Below are 19,310 nucleotides of genomic sequence, written 5' to 3' on the forward strand. Positions count from 1 at the left end.
AAGGCATGGATAACGGTTGCCAGTTTTTTGGGGAGAAAATCCTTGAAATGTTTCTGAGATGATTAAAGCAGGTTTGAACCAAATTTGAACAAGTCTGACTAAGTTAGTATGAACATGCCCAGCAGTAATACAGTCCTGTTCAAAGGCATGTGCAACCAAAAGACAAATAGGATTTACACCTGACAGCCCAGAGAGTCAGACAGGCGGGGTCTAAGCTGGTTGAAGGGTGATCTGAGGTGAGTCATGCAGCAGTGAGGGGACGGCCCTCACTGTTGTTGTGTTATATCGACATCGTGATCCGGGTCCTCAGATCAAGGACGCAGCGAACACAACGAGCACATTCCAGAAGTAAGATAAGATTGAACTCTTCCATATTATCATTTTTGGTTGGAAAAAAAAAACATGCTCATGAATGCAGCAAAAATCATCCATCCACAGGCATCTGTGCCAGATATGTGCTAATCTTTGATTACTGATGAGGTGTGTTGTGTCCTGCAGTGTGCTCTCTCTCTCTCTCTCTCTCTCTCTCTCTCTCTCTCTCTCTCTCTCTCTCTCTCTGAGACACAGACACCAGATTCTCTGCCTCTGCCGCAGTGCAGGGCAGGGCCAGAATATTCAAACCCATCCATTTCCAATTCAGCCAGTTTACGCTCTAAAAAGGGGGGGTGGTACAACATGATGTAACAGGACATGATCACAACGTACCTATTACGCCTTTTATCCTGTCCATCTCTATTCAAGCTCCTCGCTCTAAAGGCTGGCAGTTAAATTCCAATTTTTTTATAATGTATAAATATTCTTTTTTTCGAGATGAGTGTCAACGAATTCTTTCTTGTCTACAATTATTTTCCTTGATGATTACTTTAACAAAATCCTCTTCCTTCATTCGCACCCACTGCATCATCACTTCACACAGCATCAGCAGCCGTCCACCTGAACAGATCTGTCTTCTGTTTCTTCAGGCTCACTGAGGACTAAACACCCCCACCTCTTTGTCTGACCTCTGACCCTAAACTCCCTCCCATGGTTAAACCTTCGGCTTCCCCAGAGCTCACTCTTGACCTTGCGTTTCCCTGACAGCACCGCCAATGAGCTCAGTCAAATGTGAACAATTGTTTAATGTCCCCTGTGGCCACAGCGGGGAAGCACACGTCGTTCCTCGGAAATTGGATGCTGTTTTTTGTTTTTTTTCCAAAGGAATTGAGAAATCGCAGTGCTGTTTTTAGGACACATCCTTGTGCATTAACTGGGACGGACCAACATGTCTGTGGCACAAGTCATGCAAATTGAGCAGATGTGGGCTGGATGTAATCATCGGTTTATTCTAATCCTTATATGCTATGAGTGTGAGCATTGCCTCTCGTGTATGTTTACGCACTTGTATTTGCCAGAAGAGCTAATGTCCCCTGACTTGTTTACCTCTAGTTCTCATCCTATAAGGGTTGTTATGTTGTACATGATCTGTTTCAGTGCTTGCCTGTTTAATTTTCTACATAGTTCAATAAAAGAAATGATAAAAAAATTATCCATATGAGCGTTTTGTTTCTTAGGAACTGTGCCCGTTTATTTAAATGTTCCCCATGATGAGTGCACCAATCCAAAACTTACACCCAGGACATAAACACAGTACAAAAACACACAATGTGGTCTTCTTTGTGATCACTGGGCAAGGCATGCTCTGCTGTGCACAATGTGACACTGTCTGAGCATGAGAGGATGAGGAGGAGCACTGGGCTGTATGTTACAACACACACACACACACACACAGAAAAACACAGCAGATTTGGCAACAGGCCACATCCTGCGTGTGTCTGAGCACGCCAAAATAACACGGAGACATCCAGTACATCCAGTACATCGGCCATAAGCGCTGCCCTCTCAGCTGCCCCAGTGCAGGGTCCCATGCTTTGTCCTTCATGCCGATTAAAATGTTAGATTAGGTCAGCTGCAGCGGACTGAGAGCACAGCAGTGATAATTACTCCGTAATTACACCATATTGTGTCTCTGCTGTGCTTCACCGCCATCGTTTTTTTACTCAGTGCTCATGTGCAAAAGCACTGCATCAAAGTACTGAGTCCAAATCTGGCAGCCGAAGTCGACGGATGGACGGATGGGCCTGCCGTATCACATCGGCAGCCATTCAAAAGCACCGGCGCATTCCTCCGAACAGAACGTGTCTCCATCAGCGATCAACATGCGCCTGAATGCGCGTGCATGGATGCAACTGTTCTCCCTTTGGTCCCTGCAGCTATGAGAGGAGTATTAGCAGTGGGGGGAAGGAAAAGGGGAGAGACAAAGGGAGGCCGAGGCTACCGCAGACAGCACTCTGCTCATTTTTGTCTTCACCACTCTTCTTTAGGGAGCCATGGCTACAGGCGGGAGAATGTGCCTTTAGTGGTTGGAGGGACTGTGAGGTGTGTGTGTTCGGCTTAGTCCGGGATGCAAGCAGGACCAGAGGGCCCTCCCACTGAGCAATAACTCTTCTGCTTTTTCCGTAAAGGCCGAGGGGGGAGGGTGCATGGGAAGATGGGAGGATGTCTTTAATAGCTTTAATAGATTTGGATTAAAGTCCAAACCTGATCTGTGGTCGACTTCAAAATGAAGTGGACTTTGAAGAGAGAAATGCTTTATGTTCGCCCCGCTGCAAACAGAGACAGACACTGGAGTGTAAAAGAAGGAGCAACAATACAGCCGAGCAATGACATTGATCCTTAGTGATGGCGGAGCCGTAAAAAGCACACAGAATACGCACAGCGGAGGGATGTTCTTGCATGTACATATACTCAAAGGGGGAGCTGAAGCATAGAGCCGATGCAGATTACATAAGCACTGCATTGGGAAGAGGTCTTTGCTGTCAGGCGGCATCCACGGGAAACTGGGATGAGCCAAGTTGCAGCGGCGATGTGAAGATCAAACAGAGGAAACGTAAGAGAGGCTTATATGGCCACTCTTCCTTTGTTATCAGTGTTACTATTTAACTGCCATTGGATGCGCTGATCCACAACCATTTTCATTGCAGGGGTATGTTGTTATGACAACAACAGGTAGCTGTTCTATCTGTAATAAAAGCCTTCCTTTTTTAAAGGGAAAAGGGAGGCTTTTATCTCAGATAATGAAAGAAAAAGGGAAGGACGAGGCAGATGTACAACGCATGTGTTTTTATTTAGGGAAACAGCAGATTTGCACATTCACAGAAAATGTACCCGTCCTGCTTTACTATGTAACTGCAGTGTGCATCTTATTGTCTTATATTTATAACAGAAGTGTTGAGGGGATGGTGCAGATTTACAGTACAAGCCTCAGCCAGTGACTCACAGCAGTAGTTTCTGCAGCACATGCAGTGCAGATACTGAAGCAATACTATGAGACATGCGAGGCACTTGATGAACTCGGTAAACATGGTCTGCATGCCAGAGTCTGGGTGGAAACGACGCCAACCTGAGCATCCATTCAACCTCTGCCAACCGTACACCAGGGAGAGAGGAACACAATCAGGAGACGATCTCGCTCATGTTTATTTATATGATTATGGCATTTCTAACTATCTGTGGAATTGTCACACTGCAAATATTCACTTCTCGTTTATTCACCCGACAATTATGCAAATTCAAAAAATGTGTCACAAACAGAGTCACAGGATAAAACGTTGCCTTGACCTTCTGGAGATTCACAGGTCAGAGTTCAGCATGGTTTCATGTTTGAAAATGTTTTAGTTCGACATTCTAGATTTAACCCGTGGTTTCACCGAGTGCTGTAGAAAGTAAAGGAAGAGATGTTTTTAATCAATGCTTGGTCAGATGCAGGAATGCAGTCTGTTACTATGCAACACATCAGCTTCAAAGATATTCCTGTGGAGGATTTTCATCCGTCCTTTGTCTGCCCTCCCAAAACTGCTTCTTCTTCTTCCTCTATTTTTTTATACTTCCTCTTCTCTTTGACGCACATATTCCAAGGTTTTTGCTTTTTTAGGAGGCATCTTTGATAAGCAGATATGCAATTTATTTTTCTCACTTCCTGTCCTTCCCACCTTCATAGTGACTAGAGGAGGCTTAGAGGCAGCTGTGTGAAAGGCATCAGTATGCTACACTGGCTATATGAAATGACCACTCTCTACCTTTGCTCCATCTCTAATTAGCTGGCTTTTGATGTTCACAAGAGCTCTTTAGTGGAGACAAAATATTCATAGATTAAATTACATTTACATTTAAATAAGTACAATTTGTATGCCACAAACTTCTGAAAATAATTTTCCCCAAAGTTAAACCCAAGCTTCTGTCAAGATTTCCTTAATGTTTTGGTTTTGAGTTATATTGGCTACTACAGTATAAGCTATTAATATAAATAAAAAATAAAAATAATTAACCTTACTGATCGTTTTGGGGTTTTGAATATGTCAAAGTCAAAGGCATATTCATTTATACAGCACAATATCATACACTGTTGTCATTGAAAATGCTTTAAAAATAAATAAATAAAATGTAAACAAAAATGAGAAAATAAAACAATAATTGAATAACCATAGTAATAAAACAATAAAAAAAATAACAATATAAAATAAAACGATAATAATCATTTGAATAACAATATAAAATTAAATAACGACAACAGTAAAACAGCTTAAACCTATACAGAAACAACACAAAGGTTCATATAAGAAGAGAATAATACAAAACAAAACAAAAAGGAATAGAAAATAAGTGGGTTTTCATTTTCTTTTTGAAAGAAGCAACGGTAAGGGCAGATTTCATTTCTATTGGTAGTTTGTACCAAAAGTGGACAGCAAAGTGGCTAAATGCCATTTCACCTGCATCTTGTGACTGACTGTGATTGATCATACGAGGAAAGGGTCGCTCACACAACGTTCTCAACTCCTGCAATAATTGTCTGACATGATTAAGCTTTGTGTTTACTCTCATGATTCACCGGCTTAACTGCTGAGTGAGCTGTTTGTTGTCATAAGGTGCAGCTGCTAATTGTAAGAACTCCTGGAACGCCCTCAGGAAGTATGACGCGTCTACATCAACAAACGGTGAGGCGAGGTACCCGTCTGATAAACTCCCGTCTTCACACACTTAACCTTGAGACATTTTAAAAACACCGGTATTCCTTTTCTGCTAGTTCAGTGGGTTTAGTCTGATCTTCTTCGGTCGCTGCATGGATGCTCAACCGGAATTATACGACATGAAATAGTTCATTTAGTAACATCACATATGGATTAATTATACAATATCGGTCAGCAGGCGCAATAAGCTGTAGCAGAGAATGCTTTATCAACCTAAAACATAAACTAAATTGTGCAAACATATTTGTCTTCTGGAGCTGGTCTGTATTCATGTTTAAACTGTATATTCAATGTGAAGCATTAACAGCTTGAGCACAGGATCCTGCCTGAGGCCAGTTCTGTATATAACAACGATGCTTCCTCTGTCACATCTGCAATTTGGCAATTCTTCGGAAACAACTAATATCATTCCCTCCTCTGTAGCCTACAGGTGTAAATAAACGGGGCTGAAATCCTACAATTTGGTTTGTAATTGTGACTCCTAAGTTTCCATTTATAGAGCTAACCATGCTTTCCATTCACTTGAACCTGGTATGCCAAACTACAGGATCGTTCTATATAAATGAGATAAAAGGGTTCATAGCTATTCAAGGAGTATAATGCTCACAAAGAGTCGAGGGGCCACTGGATACAACTTTGCTACTGTGGATACGTGTTGTGTCCGCTATCAGAAAAAGAAACACTTTTTACACTAATGTGATAAAAAAGAAGAAGCTCCAGACAGCTGTTGCAGTTGTTCAGAAGAAAGACGGGCCTTGGTTGAGATTCCTGTTTGTAAAGTGACAGAAAGGTCATGCTAGTTGCCATGACGACCACCGCTAATCGCTCTTACACGAGGTAGTCTGAGAGTGGATGGCCAAGGCTGAGGCTGCAGACAGGAAAGACGACAAAAGAGTTTGGCCTTCCTCGTTGCACCAAGAAAAAGGGTGTCTTACACTGGATTTGCAGGGGAAGTTATTCAGCTTTTTGTTGGATATTTTCCATGTTGGGCATTGTGTGAGATACGAAACAAAAACACTTCAACAAGCATGATGAACGACTATTAGCAACACTACTTATTTATGTATGGAGAGGTAATTACTGGACATTTGAATCTCTCTCACAGAGGACAGATGATGGAGCTGTATGGCTATTCTCAGATCTCGGCTGTGGCTAATGAAGAACAGCTTGAGCAGAGCCTTCAATCTGGGACGCTGACAACCCAGCCAAAGACCCTAAGAGTTGCCAGCTCTGCTGCCGAGTCCTGTCTGCGGGTTGAGCTAGTAAATCTGTCGGCATTACTAAGAAAAGCAGAGGGCCTGTTCAGCTAAATCAGGCAGACAAAAAGCTGTGTAGGCCCGGCTATGAATATGCGAGTATTCACTAGTGCATATCCGTACATACTGTAAGCACAGATGCAGTCAAGGGCACACAGACAAAAGCCACAAAAGCACAAGCGCCCATACACCCACCTTCACTTTGCTGTTTTTAAGCAAACAGCCTGAGGCTCATTGAAAGAGCATGTCAGCGGTGTGGGCTGACGTTCTGTCACACAAAGAGTGTGCACACAGACAGATGCCGCCTTCTGTCCGTTTACCGGAAATACGGCTGCAGCCTGAAATACCCTCGTTTGTCCTGAGATTAATTCAGAGCCATAGAGAATCTGTTTCTTTGACGTCTTTGTCAGGGAACTGGGTTACGATGTTAGAAAAGAGTAAACCTTCAAAAAGGTATATGCAAAAGTACGTCTGGGGAAGTTGATCCTCATTATTGTGAAGGGAGACAAAGAGTGGCGCGCCTTGCACCCAGACAGACAGGTAGTTCTGTGATTGGGTGGCTCTAGCACCAGAGGAAGAGGAGGCAGGCAGGCAGGCAATGTGCCAGGGTTCTCCCCACAGCCAGAGACACTCTAATTAAGGAGCACAGTGGGAAGAGGGGGCGAGAACGGCAGCTCCGCATCGTCACATAATGATTTTCTTATCATCCCTAGTATAGGAAACACTGCACATCTCTCTGTCTGACGGGCAGGCACGTCTGTGTGTTTCTTGGGAGCCCCTCCCGAGAAGCCGTATGTAGTCACAGCCAGAAACAAGAAACCAAAGACTCGTGGTGTTTTCAGTGCCTGACAGGGAGAATAGCCCAAGATATCGTGCCACAGCAGAGTGATGTTTGATGGAACCGAGTGTAAGCAGCTACAGATGTATTGGTCTTAATCCACTGAGAGCTTATATTCACTCTATCATCAATCCATTTTATAGAGGAGGCAGCCATGGATGCATATTTAATCTGCCACAACATTGCTCTGCATGATTATTGATACATATTTCTATCTCTGGTAATATTTCTGCAATTGTGCATGAAAGTGTGCTGCAGACAAAGGCACAGAGTCATTCAATTGTAATGCTAATTGTAGACCCAACACCTTACTTTGTAATTAAGGGTGCAAAAAATACATATCAAAGCCATTTTATTTAAATTAAACTAATATTTTGCATTTGAACAAATAATGCCCGTAATACAGTCAGATGGGAGGATTTCTTCTTATGGAAATGGTCTCGGCATCTCACAGGGAATGTCTTGTATTCAAATGTAGGTTACATTTCCAGAGTATCTCTTTGTATGTCTTTGTACTCAGAAAGACAATTACAGTGTAATCAATAACAACAAAATCTGCAAATAAAGCTGAATCAGGTATGTGCGGCTACACCTTAAAACAAAATGATAAACAACAGGGGAAATAGGGGTGAAGAGAATAAAAGGAAGTATTAAAAAAATGAAATCATAAATTATGGGAGAAAAGGTGAGTGGGGGAGGTGGTGGTGGGGGTGTACATTTGACCAGATGGGTCCTGGTCTGCTTTGTGCAGAGCAGCAGATGCCCTGGGATCCTAGGCCACAGAAATGCCCCCAGCCACTAAACACCAGAGCGCTAAAGAGGCAGAGCCCGGTAACTCATCACATGTGCACTCTGTCTGATAAAGAAATATAGGTTAAAAGCCATTTCCTCCACCCGTAACCCTGTAAGAGGACGATCAGCAGGCTGTTGTTCATATTCAGTTGAAACTTGGTTAAACGTGCAAACAGAGCATGTGTGTCTGCCTGCTTTGCTGCATGAAAAGAGATCTGAGGCAACACAATGCTTCTCTTTGTGCAATATGTTCAGGTTTCTTTGTGCTAGTAATGGTTGTTACATTTAGCATTCAGTCCGATAACAGATGAGCCTTTAATTATTCCGTCTTGATTGACTTTTAACTGAATCGGCGTCCGTGTGTGCATGTAACTACCACAGCTCATCTTTACACATATTAAGGAGTCCAGAGAGGATCGGCTCAATATGGTCAAGAGGAACTCTCCGTCGTATACGTACACTGTTGGTAGGCCGCTTAAAACTGCCCAGAGCCCCATAGAAACACATGACTCATCATCTATAGCAGATGCTCTGCTCCTCTCACTGACTTTGGGCGATGAGGTTTGGGAGGTGCTGCAGGACTGTGGGTTTGTGATGATGATACAGCTGCATACCAAGCAGATGCCATCACACGCTCTTTCTAGAGGACAGCATCGCCCTCTAGTGAACCAGACAGGCAAAAGGCAGGACTGAAAATATCAAAGATGTTTTTAAGACTAAAGACTTTAGATAAGTCCTGACACTCCTTTTATTTGGCTCTAGTTGACCGAAGTCATATAAAAAGGCACAAAATTAATTAATATAGTATTAAAGGTGCTATATGATAAGACCGGTGATATTCTATATGCTGTGATTGTAAAACAAAACTGGTACGCTTGGTTTTTTTAGAAAAAGATGGTAAATTTGTTGTCACAGATCTGGTGTGTTACTAAATATATTTAGTATACTATAGTATATTAACAGCAGCAGGACTGTGTACTTGGGATCTGCTTAAAACAAACTACAGTGGTCATGTTATCTAATAAGGAACATGGCACTAGGGCTGCAGCTATCGAATATTTTTGTAATCGAGTAATCTACCGATTATTCCATCGATTAATCGAGTAATCGGATAAAAATTAACATTGTATATAGCTCCCATATACACTGTTAATTCCTTAACACATTCAGTCAATGACTAGAAACAGGAATAAAGATAAGAAAAAAAGAAAGGGAAAAAATGCTAAAGATAAATGTTTTTTCTTTATTTAAATCTCAACACAAACAATAAATCTAAATAACCTAAAGTGTTTACAAATAAAGTTAAAATGCGCGTCTTTGGTGATTATAAGCACTGTTAATTGTTATTATCATGTCTGACTCCTCACTGCTTCGGTTTGTGGCTGCCTGACGCTGCGGGGGGGGGGGGGGGCTCGGCCCACCACTCACCTGTCCCGGTACCGGTTGTGTTTCTGGTGCTTTGTAACGATTCTGAACGACGATACTCCAACAGGTCGTACGGTGTAATGGTGGAGACCGAATCAAATGACCGGTTCTTAAAACTACACCCGTCCGACCGCCCGGTTCGCGTAACCGGCTCATCATTTTTGATGCCCAAGTCACTCTACTTGATTACTTTTCCTCACATATTCACAGAAGAAGAGACCGGGTTCTGAGCCAATGAGAAGCCTAGGCCCGCCCCTATTCGGCCTCTGATTGGCTCAGACCGTGGTGATTCATCTCTGTATGTTGTGGGAGGAAAAAAAACATTACCGGAGCACCGGTGCTACCAAGGAATATATTTAGCTGCATTTCACTGATTTTTGGTCGCATGTGCGCCCTTAATGGTCGCACTCTGGAGTCCTGGCTTCCTCAAAAACGGTCCGTGTGGTCCATAATGACGAGATAGGAATTTAACGAAGCTTCGAGGCAGTGTTTGCCTCGAGAATTTTTTGTAATCGAATTACTCGTTTAATCATAATCATCATCATAAATTAAGAATAATCGTTTCAGCCTTACATGGCACCCATGTTTTAAGAGGTCTTGGACAGTATTTGGTCAATGGTTCAGAAGAATAAGCTACATTTTATATCTGGGGTTTGGCTACTCAGGAAATACTTGCTGTATTGGGATCAATGAATTGCTGATTTTGGTCTTTATATGGGATTTGTTGACAATAAGAGAAATACAGACAATCCATTAAACTCAATACACTACTTATGACAATGCCAAATACAAAATTATCCCTCATTTTCTTCTGCTTTTAGAACGTGACACATGACACGTGATCCAGTGTTACAAACGATATTTACATTATTGAAATTTGATGATCACTGTACGGTGACCTTTGTGTTGGATCACATACTGTATTTTGCATAGTAAGTTGGTATAGTTGAAAACTCTATGGAAATAGCCACTAACCTTCATACAATACAATCATCTCAAAGTGCTCCTGGTGATGATTCCTTCTTGAGGAATTTTAAAAAAAAGTGCAGATTTGAAATCAAAGACTTCAATAGAAGCAAATCTATTTGAAGGACATTGTCTGATTGTCTTCTCCCATCAGTCATCCAGCGTGACTCCTTTAAGACGAAGCTCCTCTTGAACTCTGGACAAATATCCTGGATCTGGATATCCAAAACTGAGAAACAAAATGTAGGTGTCAGCACATCTCCGGTACAAGAATAACAACTTTGTTTTTACCTTTTACCAAATAACCTAGCTTTGAAACGTTAGACCTCACAAAAAAGGAATTTTCTTCAGCAAGAAAAATGTCTCTACCATCACGTTTAAATAACTGATTATTCTACAGCAATAACCTGCGTACAATTGTGGACCCCCATCCATGGTGGTCTTGTGGTGAATGTCGTTCCAGGTGATGACGTTGTTGAGGCCTGTGGTGACAGATCGTCCGATGGTGAAGGTGAGTCTCCTGTCGAAGGCTTTCCTCAGCAGCAGCAGGACCTTTTCACCCTCCTCGCAGGCTGGCAGGAAGGCGGTACGAGAGGTGCTGCTGTATCTCACCCCAGGGTTCGGGTGCTCAGGCTGCAATGTGGTGAACAACAGCATATATGTCACCCACACTGATGGCCGTGGCCAAGACATTGATGCATTTTCTCATATGATATCTCTATTAAGGTCGGGCTTTGGTACTGCAGAAAGCAATTCTCCACAAAAAAGTTTTTTTTTCCTGCTACAAATTATCGTAAATATATTGGCCTTGAGATCCACTATCAGTCGACTTCTAATTTGAATACCTCATCTTGGATTTGGGGAAACTTGGATGGATAATTATTTGACATTTCATAATGTAGCAAGGGGCTTTATCTTAAATATGTCAATATTAGCTCATCTCAGCTGTCGGCCATCTTCTCATACCTAATCCAGATGCTTTCACGTGGGAGACAAAAACAAACAACAGCACCATCTGGTGGACAGATGCAATATCACAAGCAAGTTGAGAGCCATTACTTAAAGATAGTAAACAAGGGCTGTGTCGGTGCGTAGCCTCCTGGCGGTCAGAGCCTCACCCCTTGTATCCCCGCGGGGAAGCTGTAGTGTATGACGAGGGATCCGCAGTGCTCGAAGCCGGGCAGCCGCTGCCAGTGGCGGACCACCGCCATGGTGCCCTCCGGCTGCGTCCCCGTGTACTCTCCGTGGTAGGTGTTGCATATCGGACACGCGGGCCTACGTTTGAACACCGAGTCGATACACGCGGAGCAGAAAGAGTGGGAGCACTTCAGCGTTTTCTCCTCCTGAATTTTGTCCAAACAAATGGCGCAGTCTTCCGCAGTTTTACGGACTCTTGCGTTGTCCATCATTTCCCGGTACGTGGGCACATAAGCGCGTCTTCCGCTTTGACATGTATGCAAATGGTCGGTACGTGACGTCAACATGAGGAAGGTCCCAACTAATTTCCAGCACTTGATACACGTGGTGCAAACGCTGACCTCTGATTGGTTTGACTTTTACAGCGGGGGAATCGATCGACGCACGATGCATGCGGGAGTTTTGTGTCCGACTTGATCTGTCGTCATGAACACGTGGACGATAGGCTCAAGAGGTCAAGGCAGTCCACAAACATACAAAAGCTAGAGGAAAAACACAAGCAATACAATACAAAGAGAAAAAAGGGAGAGTCATACAAAGCAAACATGGTATAAATAAATATTTTCCCAATCACCTGTGCAAGACCATTAAAATACAAAAGGGAAGACCATGAAATAAAGGAGTACCTTTCAAAACAGTAAGAAACGAGATATATCATCATAAATCTTTCTTGCTATTTTGCTAGAATGTATTTTTTAAAGTGATGTAAAAACAGTTACAGTGAATATATTTAACCATGAGAATGATTATGTTAATAATATCAGAAGTAGATGGATTAAGATTGTCCTTTAAAAAAAAATTGAGAAATTTCAAAGGATGGATTGTCATTAACCTTAAGTGATATCCAATTTTGAATATCCAGCCAAAACCTTTTGGACACAGGGCAAAAACATGTGTTCTAAGGTTTCTTCTGCCATATTACAAAAGGTACAAGGGTCCACTAGAAATTTGAACCTTCTATAGGTTTGTAGGTGAATACACCTGTAACTTATTTGGCCAAAAAATACTTAACTTTGTTCCCGAGACTCTGAATGTTCAATAGGCTACTATGTATGCAAAGCAAGCAAATAATGAGACCATTGTTTATTAGTATTTTAGTGCTTTCTTGGACAAATGGTCAAACTAGCCAATAGTTTGACAATTATTAATGACTTATGGCCTGAAAAATCAGGATACTGCATGGCAACTATCTGCTGCCTTTGTAAAAACTACTAATTTTAAATACTTAAGCAGGTGTAGGTAGAAAACAGGATCTTTGATTCTGCTGGGGAACATATTTTCTTTATGAAAAAAAATGAATAAATATCACCTTGTGAAGAAAAAAAATCATAATCACTTTTTAATTCTCATATTTCCAAAAGTAAATAAAGTAAAGTAAATAATTGCCAAAAGCACCAAATCTAATCTCTTCAAAATGCACCCAAACAAACAAGCGGTAACACTGCTGATATCCTTCATAAACGGTGATAAGTAGAGGGCATGACATACAACCAAGGTCGTCAAACCAGGGCTTTGTGGTTGGTGTGAAACACATCTGAGCCACTGTGACGCCCCATAGAACAGTTCTTTATGACACATCTCAGTCACTGGAAGTGGAACCATTAATATTCATGACTATACTTAAAATACTCTAAAATGAATCAAATACAGACCACATTATTTACCCATTTGTAAAGGTAGTTATCACCCAAAATAAGGGATTTTATTTTGATATAGTGCGAGCCTTGTTCAGTCTGTAGGCGTGATCGAGATGGCACAACATTTATCAGCATTTCAGAGTTCAGTATGTTGAATCAAGATTCAGTTCAGGCCAAACTGTGATTAGAAGCAACCACTCCGACTCATTCCAAATGGAAAATTTGGATATCCACTTGCTTACGATGCACCTGGTTTATTTAGGGCCAACATTGAATATCAAAGACAAACCCAAACTTAACTTTTTATTCAAGTATTAAAATGTAAAGCACATTTTTCTGAATATCAACAAAGTACGAATCAACACAATTAGAAAAAGCAAAAACTCCCAACTTTTCCTTCATCATCAATTTGTAATATGCGTTATCCCTCCCAACGATCTGTTCTCCTGGCCTCTGCTCAGTTATGTAATGCATAGAAATGTTTGCACAGTAGCTTTTGTGAACTACAATCCTGTGTCCCAAAATATTTCAGTTGGTCCCTAACTAAAATACAAAAAAAAGGGGGATGAAAACATAAGTGAATTTGATGTATGGATTTGACAATTCAAATTAATGACAAATGTTCCACCAGCCAAGCAGTTTACTGCACTTAGCAAAGAGTGTTTTTGCAGCATTCGGACTAGAAGGATGTTTATGAAGGAGAAGCTAATTTAATGCACATTAGTATACATATTTTCATGAACTGTGTAGTATTTGTACATAAAGCCAGATAGTACATCTACAAACATAATGCGATTTACACCGAAATACGCCCGGAATGCTGACCATTCATTAGTAACATCATGCTGGATTTCTAAATGTTTTTTTTTATTTTTTTTTATCAAAAGTGAATGTAAGAAAGGCACAACAAAATGAGATCAACACCCTCGCCCAAAATCAGATCAATTGTTCCTGCAACATTTTCTTGTTATTTTGTTCAATGTGTATCATAGATGATCTATTTAGATACATTTACAACATACCTCATTTTAAATGAGGACATTAGCAGACAAATCTCCAGGGACAGAGGCATAGATATTTGAACTTATGTGCCTTTGATTTGGTTTGAGTGGTCTATATGCCCTTTGATATTTGACATCGTCATAAATCTGGGAATTAGATGAGCTCATTACTAACAACTGAGGCAATGGGCTCAACACCTGGGAGACATGAAATAACAGGAGTGACTGTTGGCAAAAGCAAAAAATAAACCCAGGGGAATGTCCTAATGCATGTTAAAAAAAAAGTGCTGCAGTGAGCTGTAGTTAAACATTCTATTTAAGTTCAAATGGAGGGGAAAAAATGAAGCGTTTGACATCAACTTGTCGCCACCGAGCTAATAGCTGATAGCTGCAAAAACCTGTGTTCTCTGAGCGTTCTTCCAAACAGAGGAAGCAAAAACCATGACTTCACTGAGGAAAAGAAGAAAAAAAAGATTCTCTTACAAAAGTGCCTGTGAGTGCTTTAGATTGCAATAACTTCTGAAAATGAATTATTCCTAACGAAGCAGTGCTATTCTGCCATAGAACCCAAGTACTATCCTTACAACAGGTAATTAGTAACAATAAAATTAGAGACTTACTTAACGCTTCTGGGGAGCGAAAACAATGTGCTTGTAAGAAATAAAGTGATCCCCAGAATAGAAATAAACATTAATATAACATAAACAATTTTTTTATATAACATTTAAATTAGAATTTCCTAAATAATACATAAGTACCATGAATTGCAACACGCCGTGATGCTCTGAAATAAGTGCGTCAGGTATCGGCCCTGTTGCCAACAGTGACAGGTAGAGGACTGTAATACAAGAATGCACTGCACTCAAAGTATTTTCTTCCACACGGCGCACTGGGTTAAGTTGAACTATGGAGGGAAAAATGAACAAACAGAGGAACAAGTAAATGGAGCGAAGTGGGCTCTGCTGCAGCGTTCAGACGCCTGTCTGCTGAGGGCCTCATCTTCAGTCATCCTGTAACAGACGGGCAGCCTCGGAGCGCAACACGGAGGCGAGCCACGTCCACCTCAAGGACACTCGGAAAGTCATACAAAGTCTTGGAAGAGTCATTTTCACGCTGTCAGTCCGCTGTGATGCCTTTTTCTCTGAGCTCCTCTGTCACTCGCACCAGGTAAGTGGGGTCTGGGTAGCCAAAACTGTCAGGAGAAATAAAAAAGCCATCACTGCATCAGTATGAGCTCAGGCAGCAATAGTGCCATCTAGCCAAGGACACCAACTGAAAGCATTTCCTTGTCAGCAACTTGAATTACATCTGTCAGTCTTCGCTGAGCCCTTTTTTCTCAACTACCACACCTTTATGGGACATTTGTTTGAGGCTGTTAACCAAAATTAAATCTCAGTCTGCCTCGAGCCAGAAGGCCATACATACCAGCGAGGCCCGCCCCATATTGAGGTCTTGTGGTGAATGTCATTCCAGGTGATGACATTTTGCATGCCCGTAGTCATGGAGGTACCGATGGTGAAGATAAGGCGCTGCTCAAAGGCCCGGCGCAGCAGGCTCAGCACACGGTTCCCCTCGGGGCTGTCGGGGAGGTAGGCCACACGGTCTGTTCCTGGGTACCGAACGCCCGGGTTCGGGTGTTCTGGCTGTTAAGGAGGTCAAACAGGAACAGTTTTGACTTTTTTTCCCATGTTTTAATAGCTATTGTTGTTGTGAGCAGAAGTGTTTTTTCATTTATTCATTAAATGTCTTTCGTGACGTCTGTTTTTATGTTTTTATGCAGAGAAAGGGGAACTCAGTAGTCTCAGTGGAATGCCCATAAAAAAAACAAACGGTCTTATGATGTCTACTTGGGGCGGAGCGAAGAAAAAAATGCTGATGTCATGAGGGGTTATCTCGGTTCGGATGACAAATTTATAACCGAGAGCCTGCATTACAAACGGAAGTCATGGACCTTGACAGCATATGCAGGCTGAGGCTGAGTTATATTATAGCACATGGACAAGTTTGACCCATAAAATGGTCAACAAATAATGGAAATTAAATATTAAAGAACCCACATACACGGTCCTTCCAATCATCTCACACTATTCCACTGAATGACAAAATTGTGGTAATGTGCAAAGATATGCTGCAATGTACCAGCAAATGTAGGAAAGAAGAAAACTGCAAGCCAATAAACATGGATGTAAACAATGCAGGATGTACAAATGCAAATATTTTATGAGGAAGCAAACGCATTCTGTTTGCTCATTCACTCATGCAGGGCCAAATCAGTGGCGTACACCTTTAAAAGGTAAAGTCTCTCTGAAGCAATACTGAGACGCCTCGCTCACTTCCTTAAAGGCTCTGAACGCCCACACAGGTGTTTTCAGTTAATCTGGCTGATTAGGCCTCTTCTCTGTACTGTGTGGGTGTGTTCAGACTGTAATTGATTGACATCTATAAGACTCCTGTTACTTTTCTTGAAACTTTTTGCGGCGAGGGACACCTTTATCACGCTTATTGCTAGATGAGATTAGTGCGCTTATAAATTCCCATCAAAGCTCTGTCCCACTTTCAACCTGAGCAGAGGTCTTATCAGTCAGAATAACTGAAAACACCTGTGACAGTGTTCAGAGGCTTTAAGAAAAAAGGCCCAATCCTGAATTTTAAATTAAATTTTCTGATGCATAGGGGCTGGATTCTTTACAAACATCTCATGTAGTGTTACCTACATACATGCTTTGGCAAAAGAAAGCCAGACAAAGATGATGCCTGAATGTATTATTTTAATTATTCTATCAAATTCTATCATTTGATTTGTATTATTTATTAGAAATAACTGTTTCATTACACCCATAGATGATTGTCCACATCACTACTTATTACGGTAACGAGTGGCTCTTTGAGTCTGCGTCTACTCACCGCCTGGAGGCCGGGAGGGAAGCTGTAGATGATGCAGATGCAACCATAGCCTTCATGGCCAGGAAGTTCCAGATCAGGGTCCCGCTCTACGATCATAGTACCGTTAGCGGGCTGGTTCCCGATCAACTGGCCGTACACTAGCCGACACACAGGACACGCTTTCTTCACCTTAAAGGCTTGATCCAGACAAGAGCGGCAGAAGGAGTGGCCGCACCTCTCCAAGGTAGTCTTCTCCACGATGTCCCCCATGCAGATTGAACAAGTGCTGTTGTCCTCGGCCTCGCTGTGGGAAGCCGAGCTCGGGTCCGTGTCCTTCCTCTGGGACGCCTCGTGGAGCATGGCGCAGGCCTCCTCATCGGCAGGCTTCCTGAACCTCTGCTGCTGTCTCTGGGAGCGCCGAGGCTGGGGAGGCGGAGGCTGAAGCAGGCTCCCCTCTCCGTTTGGCTCCAGGACTCCCACGCAGGGCAGCAGAGCCCTCTTCCTCTTGGGTCCCCCATCCTGTTTGCTCATTTCCTTGCGGGCACAGCGGCATAAGTCAATGAAGGCTTTTCGTGTCTCGCTGGAGATGGGTCCATCCATCATCCCGGCTCCACAGTTCCTGGAGCCTTCTACAGGCTGCAGCCTCACGGCGCAACAGCCTCCCCTCTCTCCTCGCCTAATGATACCAGCGCTCATCCCCTGCTTGTGCTGGAAGTCAATGAGCCAGGGCCGCCCGGCTGCAGCCAGGTAATCCCACACCGCCTGTGAAACCAGCACCTCATCACTGCCCTGGCCAGCACGCACACTCATCTCATCAGAGGAAACTGCATGGAGAGGCAACACCAAAGTCATCAGCACAAAGACATTCAAACGAAACACAATTTGCACATTTGTAAATGTAAATCCAGTTGTGGAAGTTGCTGTGCACTAGCCTATGATGCTATTTTCAAATGCATTATGGGAAATGATGCCATCTTTTGCTCAGACGTGGCTGCAACAGTTTTATTTCTGCCGGCTGTGGTGACTTTACTTCTTTCTTTTTTTGTCTACGTGGCCTCGTGGCTCAGGTATATCAACAGAATATATATATTTATATCCAGTAGTCAGTGTGACATCTCTACGTGTGCAGCCGTTTGCAGCGGCCGCAGCACGTCAGGGAGATGTACAACAGGCAGCATCGGATCAGGACGGATCAGCTGTTCACTGATTCACACTGTAAACAAAGGGAACTAAACTCCGTCACACGCGGAAAACATGAGAGCCCGCCGACAAGCCTGCATGCAAACACAACAGTGACACTTCTTTATGTTTAGATGTTGGAGAACATTTACCTTGCGATCCCATAAATCCCCTTCAATTGTGAATAAAGCGTCCTGTTGAACAGAAAGAGAGAGGAAGACAAGCTGAAGCACCGGAACAAACGTTATCACAGCCGCTGGGCGATACTCGGACTGAGCCATTCTCCGCAGCAGCAAAGCGGCGGCGGCGGAGAGATATTCAGCGATTTTCGCAAAATTAGCTTAGCTTTCGATACATTTGGCGTCGAGATTTCAGCTAAGTGTGATCGCTCCGGTACCTCACCCTTTGCTGCCTGTCGGGGAGGTCTCTGGGCGGATTAAAGAGCGCGGTGCTCCATCGGAGGAGGCCTTTATTTCTGGCGTGCCGCCGCAGTTTATCCCCGGATAATGACTCGTTTGCGGTCAAGACATGTTATCCGAAGAGTGTCCCCAGTTCATGTCTCTTTGGGTTTCCCAACAGCCCCTTCCCCGGCTGTGGCAAACGCCATCCAAAATCCCGCAGCTCGCCCCCCGGTCTGTGATGTTTGCCTTCCTCGCTGCGGCGCGTCCTTGGGCTAGGCGTAACGCGGAGTCAGTAGCATGTTGGTACTCTTCTTATCTGGCTCCGACAGCTTTCACCGGGCAGATCAGTGGCTCCGTCTCCTCATTTTGAGTCCGGATCTCCGGCGTCAGCCCGCTGCCCCCCCTCCCCCTGTTGCAGGAGCAAACACACAGCCGAACCCATTAACAAGGGGGTCTGGGACCTACGAGAAAGTGGGACCAGGAAGTTCGTCACTGAGCCGACTTGATTGGCTGACAAATGGTGGTTTGTTATTTTTTTGTTTTTTTTTCATGCTGTGAGTGAATCATACTTTTTTTTGTCGTGATGCACAACTATAATAATAACGCTCCACGCGCGCAAGAGCCGAGCCCACGCGCCGTCGAGGGAATACCCACTCATTCACTTCTAATGCA

At 43.0% G+C, this 19,310-nt stretch overlaps 2 protein-coding genes across 3 annotated transcripts; both read right to left on the bottom strand.

The window, feature by feature from the left end:
- Positions 1-8,977: 8,977 nt before the first annotated feature.
- On the bottom strand, positions 8,978-11,795 carry LOC311016887 (putative E3 ubiquitin-protein ligase DTX3). Its single transcript, XM_084014888.1, has 3 exons — positions 11,459-11,795; positions 10,756-10,973; positions 8,978-10,569 (listed from the first exon to the last, which is right to left on the bottom strand). The coding sequence occupies exons 1-3, from the start codon at positions 11,747-11,749 to the stop codon at positions 10,491-10,493; spliced, it is 588 nt and encodes a 195-aa protein (XP_083871014.1). The 5' UTR covers positions 11,750-11,795; the 3' UTR covers positions 8,978-10,490.
- Positions 11,796-13,464: 1,669 nt separating this feature from the next.
- dtx3 (deltex E3 ubiquitin ligase 3) lies at positions 13,465-19,063 on the bottom strand. Of its 2 annotated transcripts, XM_084016081.1 has the most exons (5): positions 18,640-19,063; positions 18,390-18,431; positions 17,080-17,882; positions 15,601-15,818; positions 13,465-15,367 (listed from the first exon to the last, which is right to left on the bottom strand). In XM_084016081.1, exons 2-5 carry the CDS (start codon positions 18,400-18,402, stop codon positions 15,292-15,294), a joined length of 1,110 nt encoding a protein of 369 aa, XP_083872207.1. In that variant the 5' UTR covers positions 18,403-18,431; positions 18,640-19,063; the 3' UTR covers positions 13,465-15,291. The 2 variants fall into 2 exon arrangements, with proteins under 2 accessions (XP_083872207.1, XP_083872208.1); XM_084016082.1 differs by lacking the exon at positions 18,640-19,063 and having other exon boundaries at positions 18,390-18,547.
- Between the last annotated feature and the right edge of the window lie 247 nt (positions 19,064-19,310).

This window comes from Eutrigla gurnardus (assembly GCF_963514095.1).
Source record: "Eutrigla gurnardus genome assembly, chromosome: 8".
NCBI classification, from domain to species: Eukaryota; Metazoa; Chordata; class Actinopteri; order Perciformes; family Triglidae; genus Eutrigla; species Eutrigla gurnardus.